Consider the following 12,923-nt stretch of genomic DNA (forward strand, 5'->3'; position numbering starts at 1 on the left):
TGCCTACTTGTTCTATTGGGATAAAGGACTCTTGAGTTTTGGTAACATTTTGTTTCTTGATTTGGGAGCTGGTTATGTAGATGTGTTCATTTTTGGAAAATTCAGGGAGCTGTGCACTTATAATTTATGCACTTTCTGTATGTATATTATACTGCAATAAAACATTTAAAAAATATTCAAAAGACCATTTTCTTCTCTCTCCGTCTTTTTAAAGAAAAATATTATTTTGCCATTTACCAATCAGAAATGGAAATCACCAATTTCCATTCCAACAGATATTTTGCTGATGAGAATTGGTAAATACTTTCTAGAAAATGAAGGCTCATTACAACAATGATACTAAACTCATTCTTTTAGTTTGACAAACCCCCAAGGGCACAATTCTATAGATGTTAAAAGGACACAAATCTGAAAGACCTTTGACTTCTTTGCACACTAATTTGGGGGGAAAATACTTCTTTTAGGCATTTTTGTGAACTATATTTGTATCTGTAAAGCTTACAGTAATTTCTCATTAGAACAATATTCTAAGTCTGTTTATGCTTACCTTTAACGCTAAGATACTGTTTTAATAATAGGAACAATTAGAGAAAGAGAAGCAACAGAATGATGGAAAGCCCATGAGTGATAAAACCTTTGAAAAGAAACGTAAGTAGTTTTCCTTTGTCTTCACCACTAAGTCACACAAGTGGTGTTGCATCCTGGCATTCTGAAAGACCATGCTGATTTTTTAATTTGATCTGGAACATTTCTCCATATCCTTTCATTTTTCTTAAAAGTTGATTTCAAAAATTGGCTGCTTAATGTGGTACAGACTTAGGAATACGTGCATAAACGGTGGGGGTCAGTGTGGAGGTTCAGGTGCTGCAAGGGGAAGCTTCAAGTTTGATAACAGCAATGCGATTGTGAAATTGATCACTGACTAATGATCAGTTTGATAACAGCAATTAGATTGTGAAATTGATCACTGAATAACTAAGATTGAAATATGTAAATATATGTAAGAATATTAGGGAAAGAGTGCTGCTAGCTAGGGATAGTGATTCATATTCTGTGTGTTGTCTTGTATGTTTATAGAGATTAATAAGAACTCGGAGGACATTATAGCACTTAAAACAGAGTTTGTTTTAGGTAGAGACACTAAGACACCAACAACTCTGCCCAAGAGCATCCCCATTTCTGTTCCCGGGCCCTCTTCTGGCACCCCACCAACAAGTAAGGAACAACTTCTTTTTATATCGCCTTTTTTTCCTTTTATAAAAATTAATTATAGGGAAAGTCACTCTATTAGGTGAGATATATTCTTCTAAAGCCCTTTTGCCTCTTATAGTTCATTGTTTCCAGAGTTGTAAATGGGCAATAGCGATCAGAGATACTCAGTCAGCTCACACTAAGGAAAAGAAGCTAGACCATGTGTTTTACTGAAAATGGTGGGAGTTGGAGAGGGAACGGGGTTGGGGCAGCTAAGGATAAACTGAACATTGCCTTTTCCTTCTGCTTATTACTCTAGGCAAAGAAATCAAGAAATCCAAATTGATTCGAAGCCAGTCTTTTAATAATCAAGCTTTTCATGCAAAATATGGCAACTTAGACAAGTGTGCTAGTAGGTATGATCTGTCAGCTGTTCATGTTTTACTTAATTTTTATTTTATAGTCACGCATCTTTATGTGAGATATTTACATTATTATATAAAATCAGAATTTATTTTGAGTTTTTAATGGATCAATAATTTGTAAGTTTTCTTTTGTGAAGAATGTTCTGTTAAAAAAATAGTAGTCTACCAGTTTCCATAAGAATAGGTATCCTGGCATTCTAGGAAGACTACTGCCATGACACTATATAATAACATCATGGAATCCGTGTGTCGTTGTATGAGGAAGGTGGTGCTATGTCACATCTGCCACTCAGCTTCTAAGTGGGTATGCAATACCCCCTTTGCTAAATGGATGTGGACATCCATTTGCTGTTAATATTGTTTGTGTCTAGAAACAAGCCACTGGCATGGTTCTATGGTAAAGTGATCACAACAGAATTCTCCTGAAAATAGAGGAATGTCTAGTTTCCCCTTCGGTCCCACAGGCAGAATTATAAACAGTTAAGATTAGGAGAGAGTCAGCATAAAGTAAATGACCATGATTTTTTATATATATTGCACACATATAGTGTGTAACAACTGCATATCAATTGACAAACAAAGTAATTTTAAGGAAACTTAAATGTCTTTAAAAGTATTTATCAAGCCAGCCTTGATGGTTCGGTTCCCAGATGAGGAACCACACCACTCGTCTGTCAACAGCTCTGCTGTGGCGGTGGCTCGCAGCGAAGAACCAGAAGAACTGACAACTATACACAGCTGTGTACCGGGGCTTTGCAGGGAGATGGAAGGGAAAAAGAGGAAGATCGGCAACAGACGTTAGCTTAGGGTGAATATTCTCATGCCAGGAAAAAGTATCAAGAAAAATAACGTTATGGAAAAAAGTGTTTTTCTCTCATTAAAGATAGCTTATTCTAGATTTTCAGCTATATTTTTGGACATTATCTATAGATCTATTTGGAGTTCCTAGCTAATAGGGTGACCTCAAGATGGACAAAAGAGATTAGAACTAAAGATAAGTTATTTCCAGGAAAACTTTATCCTTATTACCTGTCGTGGCTGAGCATCAAAAGAAAAACTTATTCTTTTTTTTTTTTTTTAATTTTTTGTTTATTGCAGTAACATTGGTTTATAACATTGTAAAAATTTCAGGTGTACATCATTATACTTCTATTTCTGTATAGATTACATCATGTTCACCACTCAAATACTAATTACAACCCATCACCACACACATGTACCGAATTATCCCTTTCACCCTCCTCCCTCCCCCCTTCTCCTCTGGTAACCACCAATCCAATCTCTGTCTCTATGTGTTTGTTTATTGTTGTTGTTATCTACTACTTAATGAAGGAAATCATACGGTATTTGACCTTCTCCCTCTGACTTATTTCACTTTGCATAATACCCTCAATGTCCATCCCTGTTGTCACAAATGGCTGGATTTCATCGTTTCTTATGGCTGAGTAGTATTCCACTGTGTATATATACCACATCTTCTTTATCCATTCGACCCTTGATGGGCACTTAGGTTGCTAAAAACTGTTATTCTGATGTAGCAAAAGTTTAAGGAAATACTTTTTTTTTTAAAAGACAGAGTAATTGTTGTGAAGCGTGGAATGTAAAAAATAAATGAGAAATAAAAGTCGCAAGCATGTTTCATAAGAGGTAGAGGAAAGGACTAAAACAATATTAGAAAAGACCAAGTGCTGGATGACTGGGATTGAGAGAAGCATGTTCTTGTATTTTAAGCTAAATCATGTTCTTTTCTAGTAAAAGTTCTGCAGCAACATATACTCCTCCTGTCTCAGCAAAGACTTCTATGATATCACTAACTGGTAAGTAAAAATCTGAGCTCTTCAAAAATTTGCTAAGTTTGATAAAATATGATTTTCTTTAAATGACCTATTTCTTTATTTCTAGATACAATGTTTTTCCTAAATTTATATCTTTATCAAATACCTAAAAAATTAAACTTTTTCCTAGCAATTGAGAAAATACTTGACTATACTATTTTGTTTTCACTGTATCAAGATGCAGAGTTCCCTACTTTTAGAAGAGAAAAAGGACGGTGACAGGATAGGTCTTACCGTGTCTGAGGACCTGCTAAGGCACGGACTGCAAGTTCTTGCAGTAATTTTTAAGGAAGTTAAAAACAGTAGGATCACCATGGATCATATGAAGCTAAAATTTACAATATTATAGATTTGAAAGTTTATACCAGGGGTCAACAAACTTTTTCTCAAAGGGCCAGATAGTAAATATTTTAGGCTTTGTTGGGCAAATTGGTTTCTGTCACAATTACTCAGCTCTGTTGTTGAGTGAAAGCAGCCATAGACCATATGTAACGAGTAGGTGTGGTTGTGTTCCAATAAAACTTTATTTGGAAAACCAGGCAGCAGGCAAGATTTGGCCCACAGGCTATAGTTTGCTGACCTCTGGCTTACGTAATACAACATAAAATTATACTATGAATAAGAGAAAATATACTACTAAAAATTGCTAGTGGCTATAAGGATATTTTTAACTTTTTGCCTTGGAAATATTAGTTGAAAATTGTAATATTGATCTATGGTAATTTTTTAGTGTAAATAATAGCAAATCTACTCAAAGTTCTGAAATTTTTTAAAGTTTAGTTACATTTCCTTTTTAGATTACATTTTGAGTCTTCTTTCTTCCTCTCACCTCTTACTGTTTTCTTACTATTCTCATGAAGAATATATATGAACTCATTGGCTATTCTATAAACAGTGAGTTTTCATTTGCCAGAAGAGAAAATCTTTCTAATATTAAACCACTGACATTCATATAGAGTATATAGAGCAGTTCTCCAAGGTAGACTGACTATCAGAAGAAACCTGAAAGAATTTGATAACAGTTGTTGAACTGAAGTTATCAACATTTCTTGAAGTGAGGGCTATAAATAGTAAAACTGTTGATTACTTTTATTTCAACAAAATGGTGAATTCTTTAGGGAACATTTCAGGGTTTGAGAATTTTATTTACAATATAGAGTGCCTTTAAAAATTGTAAATGTGTATGGAAAGTGAGTTTGAATTATCTCAATTTGGAGCTACTGGTACAAATGATTATAGATGTCCATGAGGGGTTCTTCAAACTTGGATGGGTACCATGTGGCCTCTTGGAGATGATTTCACCCAGCTATAAATGAGCATATTTATTCAGGAACTTGTAACAATTCTTGCCAAGAAATTTCTTTGCCCAAATCATTAAGAATATTGATTCAGAACTGGTTTTTAAAAGTTTTAATTATGTGCATTAATTTCTTTAGTTTTTACTTTGCTACCTCCTGTCACCTTAGGAATCAAGAAAGTGTTTATGATGTACAGATCCTAAAATTTAACATCTAAAGTCTTAAAAAAAAGCATGTATTTTATAAGAGTAAATCTTTTACTAAAATATTTGGAAAATACTCTATCCCCGTCTCTATTTGGGGGACAGAGAATATAGGTTGAATGAAATATCTCCTAGGTTATTATTATTTATTACTTAATGAAGTAGACTGAGGAAAATGTCACTATACAATTACACATCTGATCTATGAAGAGAAAATGGGAGCAAAATGTCTCCTAACAATGGATTAGGTGTTCACATGGAGAAGAGATTTTATTTACTTGTGGGACTTAAGACAGGCGTCAAGACGATTGTGTCATTGAGATGAACCTTCAGGTGTGCTAGGATTTTGAGAGGCAGGGACGAGTGTGGAATAGCACCCCGGGCAGAGTATCTGTCATAAACAGGAGTGGGTGGCGGTGTCTTCAGGGAGCACCAGCAGGCCGGTTTGGCTGAGCGTGCGGTGAGTGTAGGAGAGTGGTGCTAAGTGAAATGGAAAGGAAAGAGCAGTCATAGCTTGGAAGGTCGAACTGAGTACTTTTCACTTAATGTGAAGCCATCATTTCTGTTTGGTGACCTAGGCCTGTTGTCAGCTACAGCATTCCATCCAAGGCTATGTGGGCTCAGCAGACTGGAGGAAATAGAAAGAGAGTGCTAGGAAGGATTCAGGGAAACGAACTGCAGCGTATCCATTGTTAGTGGGTGTGAAAATCCATGGAACTTTTTAGAAGCAGTTGGGTAAAGTTCATCAGGAATCTTACTTTTTAAAAATACTCTTGGACTTAAAAAATCCCATTTCTAGTGATCTGTCATGAAGCAATAAAATAAAATACATAAAATGTGATAAAAATGTCATAACGTGTACCCTCAATATGATGTGATGAAAATCGCACTTTACCTCTGTCTTCCTCCCTCAAACCCATAACCCTAGTCTAATTGTAGAAAAGCATCCGATAAATTCTAATAGAGGGGCATCCTACAAAATATTTGACCAGTACCCCTCAAAACTGTTAAGGTCATGAGAAACAAGGAAAGGCTAAGGAACTATCACAGACAGGGAGAGCGTACGGAGACCTGACAGGTAAACGTAATGTGGTATGCTAGATGGGATCCCGAGACAGAGACAGACATTTAGGTAAAAACTAGGAAAATATGAATACTATGGATTTTAGTTAATAATAATGTATCACTATTGGCTCATTGATTATAACAAATATAGTGCACTAATGTAAGTGTTAATAATAGGGGAAACTGGGTGAGGGGGTAGATGGAGATTCTTTGTACTATCTTCTCAATTTTTCTATAAACCTAAAGTATTTTAAAAAATAAAGTCTATTTTAAAAAATAACATTTACAATAACTTTAAAAACATTAAGTGCTCATGGGTAAATTTAACAAAATATGTGCTGTATGTACACAAAAAATTTCAAAACATTGCTGAATGAAGTTAAAGAAGACCTAGATAAATGAGGAGATATACCATGTTTATGGATTGGAGAACTTAATTTTGTTATGATGTCAATTCTTTTTAAATTTATCCAGAGATTTAATGCAATCCTGGTCAAAATTCTAGCAGTCTTTTTGTAGAAATTTATAAGCTGTTTCTAAAATCTATGTTGAAATGTACAGAACTGAGTATAGCCAAAACCATTTTGAAAAAGAAAAACAAATTTAGAGAACTTAAACTACCTGATTTCAATACTTCCTATCAGGCTCCAGTAATCAAGAGCATGTGGCTTATACTGACATGTATAGTCAGTTGATATTCAGCAAAGGCTCCAAGATAAAACAATGGTGATGAGACAGCATTTTTAAAAAATAGTGCTAGAACAATTGGATATCCATATTAAAAATACCTGAAAAGCTGAACCTCAATTCTTATCTCATACTATACAGAAAATTAACTCAAAATGTATTATAAACTTAAGCATAAAAGCTAAAACTATGACATTTCTGAAGAAAATAGAGAAGAAAGTCTTTGATTTTGGAATAGACAAAGATTTCTCCAAACCCTAAAGAAGAAATTAACATATTAGACTTTATCAAAATTTAAAACTTTTGCACTTTGATATAGAGCATTAAAAAAATAAAAGGCGGGATGCAGATTGGGAGAAAATATTTGTATTATACATACTTGACAAAGACTTGTATCTAGAATATACAAAGAAATCTTTAAACTAATTTTGTTGTTAGTGCCATCGAGTCGATTCCAACTCCTAGTGACCCTGTGAACAGCAGAGCGGAACCCTGCCCGGTCTTTTTGCGCCATCCTCTCACCTTCCAGCACTGTATCAGACAGTGCTCCACTGCTATTCACAGGGTTTTCATGGCAAATTTTTTCAGAAGTGGGTAGCCAGGTCCTTCTTCCTAGTCTGTCTTAGTCTTGAAGCTCCAGTGAAACCTGTCCACCATGGGTCACCCTGTCTACCGTGGGTCATCACAGCAACACACAGCCACCACAGTATGACAACTAACAAATGGATAGTGTGGTTCTCTGATCAAGAAACGAACCCAGGCTGTGGTGGTGAGAGCGTTAACCACTAGACCACCAGGGCTGGCCATTAAAACTAATTATACAACTAGTTTTAAAATGGGATAAAGATTTGAAAATATACTTCACAAAAGAAGATACACAAATAAGTACATCAAAAGATGCTTCACATCAGTAATCATTAGAGAAATGCAAATTAAAAGCAACAAGGAGAAAAAACACAAGGAGATACCACTTCACACCCACTAGAACGTCTAAAATTTTCAAAGCTAACCACTTTGGGCAATAATTTAGCATGTTCTCATGAAGTTACTATGTGGTCCAGAAATTCCACTCCTAGGCTTTTACTGAAGAGAAATGGAAACATATATCCACGTACAGACTTGCACACGATTGTTCATAGCAGCTTTATTTGTAATAGTCGAAAACTGGAAAAAATCCAAATGTCTATCAACAGGAGAATGGATGAAGAAATTTTGGCATATCCATACGATGGAATACTAGTCAGCAATAAAAAGGAATGAAGTATTGATGTATACAACAACATGGATGAATCTCAATGTAATCATGCTGAATGAAAGAAGCCGACTAAAAAGAATATATACTGTATGATTCCATTTATATAAAATTCTAGAAAATGCAAACTAATCAATAGTGACAGGAGGCAGGTCAGTGGTTCCTGGAGGGTGGAGGAGGGGACTGCAAGGGGGCAGGAGGAGGCATTTGGTAGTGATGGTGTCTTCACTCTTGATTGTGACGATGGCTTCGTGTGTGGATACATATGTCAAAACCCTAAATTTGTGCAGCTTATTGTATATAAATTATACCTTAATAAAATTGATTTAAAAAGAAAAAAAGTCAGCTATCATTGACCCTTTCTTCTCTTAGGTTAACGTCTTTCTTGGTATCTTCAGTACGTCTGACTCTGCTTGTGTGACTTGCAGATGATTCATTCCGGACTCGTAATGCCAACAATGCTCCAACTTCCTTTTCTCCTAACATTCCCCTGCCGAGCACCTCCCGTGGGACAGGTAACTCCGCTGATCCAAAGAGCAGTGGAAGTAAAGACGCACAACCACGGAAGGCTACCTTGTAAGTAACCCAGTGACGTACTGCTAAGTGTGCCGTCCTGCTCTTTTCTCCACGCACTTTACTTCCCATGTAAATACTTTCAAAAGAACAGAAAATGTCTATTATGAGGAAATGTTATAAATTAAAAGGGATTATTATCACATATGCCTGTGTAATGTTAGACACTTTATATGAGACGATTTATATGTGGCAAAGACATTGTAACCTTAGGAAATCAACAAGAAACTAAATGGCTCCCACTAATATCTGAGATCTGTTTATTTTTCTATGAAATATTTGCATTCAGGGACTTTATCTCTGAGAAGACACTGGATATAATTGCTAGTACCTAACTAGCTTAAGTACACAGTATGTAATCGCCCAGTGCTCAAAAGGATGGGTACAACTGATGCCACTTAAGAACTATTACTTTGCAGCATGTAATCCAGAGGTGTGGGTCCAGTAAGCTGGAGATTTCTATAGACTATACTTGTTCTTAAAGTTGAGCTTATAAAGGGCCTCTATTCTCCTTTCCCCCCGGGGTTCCTTTTTATGTGCTATTTATATCTTGTGTGAACTGCTGAAGCCTTTGTTTCTTTTAGTTTAAACATCTAAGAGGGTGGTAGCATGAAGATCACCGTGAGGAGAGATCATGTCAGGGCAGAAGTGGTTCAGCCAGGACGCCCAAACTACAGCTACAGGTTTACTCTTTCATACAGGACACCCGAACCTTCTGATCAGAAGAGAATTTAAACAGGATTCAGATTTTCTTTTAAACATATTTCACTTAATTCATGAAGCTTTTCTAATAAAATCTTTTTTTAAAAAAAATCTTTCTGCAGAAACTCCACACTGGAGCCCCTTTTAGGAACTGAACTATATTGTAATTTATTCTAAATTTTAATTGGCCACTGGTATATACAAATATAGATGTATTCCAAATTCATTCAAAACAGAGAAATTTATTGAATGGAGCTCATGGAAAGAGTTAGGACTTCAGTATAATAGAAAAAAGTAACAGTAGGTAGAAAAGGTGATATTGATATTACAGATTAGCATTAACACAGAGCGTACTTTTGTCTACAGAGAATGCTCTTTGCCCCTACAATTATTGCTCTGATGATTATACTATGGAAGCTCCATTTAAAAGTGATGAGAACAGAGGCAGGGCAGGGTATGGTCTATAGAGAGCCTGGAGCTGGAGCCTTGTGCCCTGGGGCTAGGAGCAGCTAAGTGGCCGTGTACAGTTCAGTTCAGAACTCTGGGCCTCATTGTGCCCATCTGTAAAATGACGAGGTTGACTCCTGGTTCATCCTCTAAGATGCCTTTCCCTTCTAGCATCCTGAGATCCTTCCTCTCTGTCACCCTAGACCCTCTTCCTCTCAAAAGATTGCCCTGGGATTCTTCTATTGAAGAACATATTTGATAACATCAGAATGTAATTCATTCTCTTCTCAACTTACTTTTCTAAATGCCATAGGCATTTTTTTAAGACCATTGAAACCTCATATATTTATAGCGGCTCTCTTTTATTTCGGATTACTATCTTTATCTGTTCTTTCATTGTTGAGCATGTTTTTCCTTTTTACAGACTGAATTTTCTCTTACTCAATATATATAATATATATTATATAATCAGTTATATATATATATATATATATATAATTGATTGTTAAAAAAATGAAACTAGAAACACTCTGCTAACATATCACATCAAGTTTGTTTCTTTTCTGAATATTCTGAAGGAGGAAGAATATTGGTATCACAGCTGTTTCTTTAACATGTGACTAGATATTCAAGTCCATAATTCTATTTCTCTATGGTGTGGTTCTAACTTGGACTATTATGATTGCACAGTACCACATAACTGGAATAGGTGGCCAATGTCTACGTTGGTCTTGTTTCTATGAAGTATTATCCACAATTCAGCGCCATGCCATATCCCAATGAAAATATCTCCTTTTACTTAAAATAAGCCTATATGAAGGGATTTCATAAAGTATTAATTATCTCAGTTTTTCGTTCTGAAAAAAATTCTATGCAATACATTCTCCAACTTTTCAGTGTCATAGAGATGACACACCTGGTATTCAGGAAGTACGGGAATGCATCATATCTTATGTCTTTTAAGGCCAAACAATTGATATATTTAGGCCTGTGTTAATTTCCATTATGGTTATACAAAAACATGTAGGAAAAGTTGTATGAATTGAATTGAATGCTATGTTAGATGCACGTAGGATTTGGTAATTAAAGGTAATTCCAAGTGATCTTTAATGCGTAATTCATTTTTTGACCTAGTCAGAATTCTCATATATTAGGTTTATTCAAAGTAGATTCTATTTCTTATTTACTTTGTAAGCATTATATGGATAAAATTTTTCATGTTTTCTTTTCTTTTTTTCTCTCTCTTTCTTTTTCTCTCCTCTCCCTCGGACAAAGAAAATCCAGAAAATCCAATCCTTAAATCATTTACTTGATGAAGGAGGCAAAACAAAGACAACTGGAGATAGTGTGATTGGTGGACAAGGCTGAAGCAATGGCCAGGGCTTTTGTTTTTTTAAATGAATAGAAAAGAGACACTTGATGGCAGCCGATGTTGTTAAACTTTCCATATTTGAAATTAGCTTCCCTAGGAGGTATAATATATATTTCTTGAATAATAATGTGATTACAGAATTCCAATGTTATAGTGAAGTATAACGAACAACAACTGTAGGTATGTGCTTTAACTACTGCAAAAGAGACAAGTCTGCATTTATTTGTGCAGGAAACCATCTATTTAATTGTTCTGGAGTTTTAGCATTTAAAAATTATATGAAAGTCCAAATCAACTGAAATTGCTTTAGCTAGATAATCACTTGGAGGGGGACTAGGGAGTAAAACAGACATTGCATTTTCTCACGAATCTCCAAACCCAATTGAAAAGTCACGCCCAGAAGGCTACAAACAGCCATCCACCATTTTATCAGTCTTACAGTTGTGGTGACGATATGTTCTACCTGGACATTCCGAAATTTAAATCTGGCAATGAAAATTCTACAAAGATTTCTGATAACTTTTAGCTACAACTACCTTCAAAATAATAGATTGATGATTTCCTTTATTTCCTAGAAGAATTTGTTTTATAAATACTTGGTTTACATTTTAGATTGTATTTGTCCTCACTTAATTGAAAATGGTGAGTCTAGTTTGAACGAGCTGTTAGTCCAAGCTGTCACGCTCAAGCTATATGAACAGCTTTTATTTGTACTAATGCTAATGTTTCCATCAAAATTTGCCTGTGGAGCACATGCGGTTCTTAATTTTAAAATGTCAGTTCTTGAGATATACTGTATGAAGCTATTGTCAGCTTCTCTATTTCAAAATACAATCAGCGTATAACTATATTGATATTAGAAAATGTTTGTTTTTTAAAATATATTGATGTATGATAAAGATGATCTAATTTGTGAATGCATATGCGTGTGTGGTTACTTTTTATAATGTGAAATAATGAATAATGAATTTACTCAAAATAAAACATAGGTTAATGAGGTACCTGTGTTTGTGAAAAAAGTTTTAAGTACTTTCCTGCAGTTTTTATTCTATAATTAAAAAGAGTAAGACAGTTCATTTTTAAGTAATGGATAAGAGAAGCACACCCACGTCAATGTAAAGTACTCAGGGGACAGCTACTCAGCTTGAGACTTTTCCATGCCATTGGTTTCCCCTTTTCCTTCCATATGGCCTCTTTTTGGCTATTTTTGGTGATTCTTAATATCTTTCATTTAAGGACAATCAGGTAAATGGAATTGGTCAACAACTCATTTTGTCAGTAGTTGAAAGTTGGGCAGGTATGAGAAACTTGACAATACTGGCTAAATGAATTGAGTACATTCTTTGTGGATTTCACTGAACTATTTTAGTGACGTCTTCCACTAGCATTGCTAGCATGGAAGTGAACACATGATGGGCTACGAGAGTATTTGTGGTGTATAATGGGACATCAAATGGCATCAGTTTTCCCAGCACTTTGATCATAGTCAGCAATGACTCTGCTGCTTTAAACAAAATGGAGAATTTCAGTTTATTTGTTCAATAATAAATTTAGCAGAGTTAGGAGCTTTTATTTTTCATCATGCATGCAGGGGAAGAGGAAAGCAATTGATGGAGAGAAGTTACCACTGCTTATAAACTTCAGGAATATACAGAAGTCAGCTGTAGTCTTATTTCTACTCACTATTAAAACAGTTAATCAAAATTACTTGTACAAGTTTTTTTTTTCACAGAACATGATAATTTCTAAAATTGTTAATATATTTGTTAAAATTATACTTCCAAGGACAGATATGTAAAAACAGATTAAAAAAACAAATGAGTGACAGTGATGAATATCCACACATATCTCGATTTACACTAGAGACAAGGTT

The 12,923-nt window shown here is 35.1% G+C and overlaps 1 protein-coding gene across 9 annotated transcripts in view; it reads left to right on the plus strand.

Annotated features, from left to right (window-relative positions):
* Window positions 1–12,923, plus strand: part of PPP4R4 (protein phosphatase 4 regulatory subunit 4) — a 221,834-nt gene that overhangs the window by 87,865 nt on the left and 121,046 nt on the right. For 7 of the 9 annotated variants that reach the window (XM_087448005.1, XM_087448008.1, XM_087448009.1 and 4 more), the window contains 6 exons: window positions 579–648; window positions 1,078–1,215; window positions 1,511–1,607; window positions 3,369–3,433; window positions 8,385–8,532; window positions 10,954–12,049. In XM_087448005.1, the coding sequence (XP_087304131.1) occupies window positions 579–648; window positions 1,078–1,215; window positions 1,511–1,607; window positions 3,369–3,433; window positions 8,385–8,532; window positions 10,954–10,978 (543 nt within the window). In that variant the 3' untranslated portion in view covers window positions 10,979–12,049. Of the gene's footprint in view, window positions 1–578; window positions 649–1,077; window positions 1,216–1,510; window positions 1,608–3,368; window positions 3,434–8,384; window positions 8,533–10,953; window positions 12,050–12,923 lie in introns of those variants that run through there. The other 2 variants (XM_087448006.1, XM_087448007.1) reach the window with 2 other exon arrangements.

This window comes from Ceratotherium simum, chromosome 24 (genome assembly GCF_057802395.1).
Source record: "Ceratotherium simum simum isolate JZ-2026a chromosome 24, ASM5780239v1, whole genome shotgun sequence".
NCBI lineage: Eukaryota > Metazoa > Chordata > Mammalia > Perissodactyla > Rhinocerotidae > Ceratotherium > Ceratotherium simum.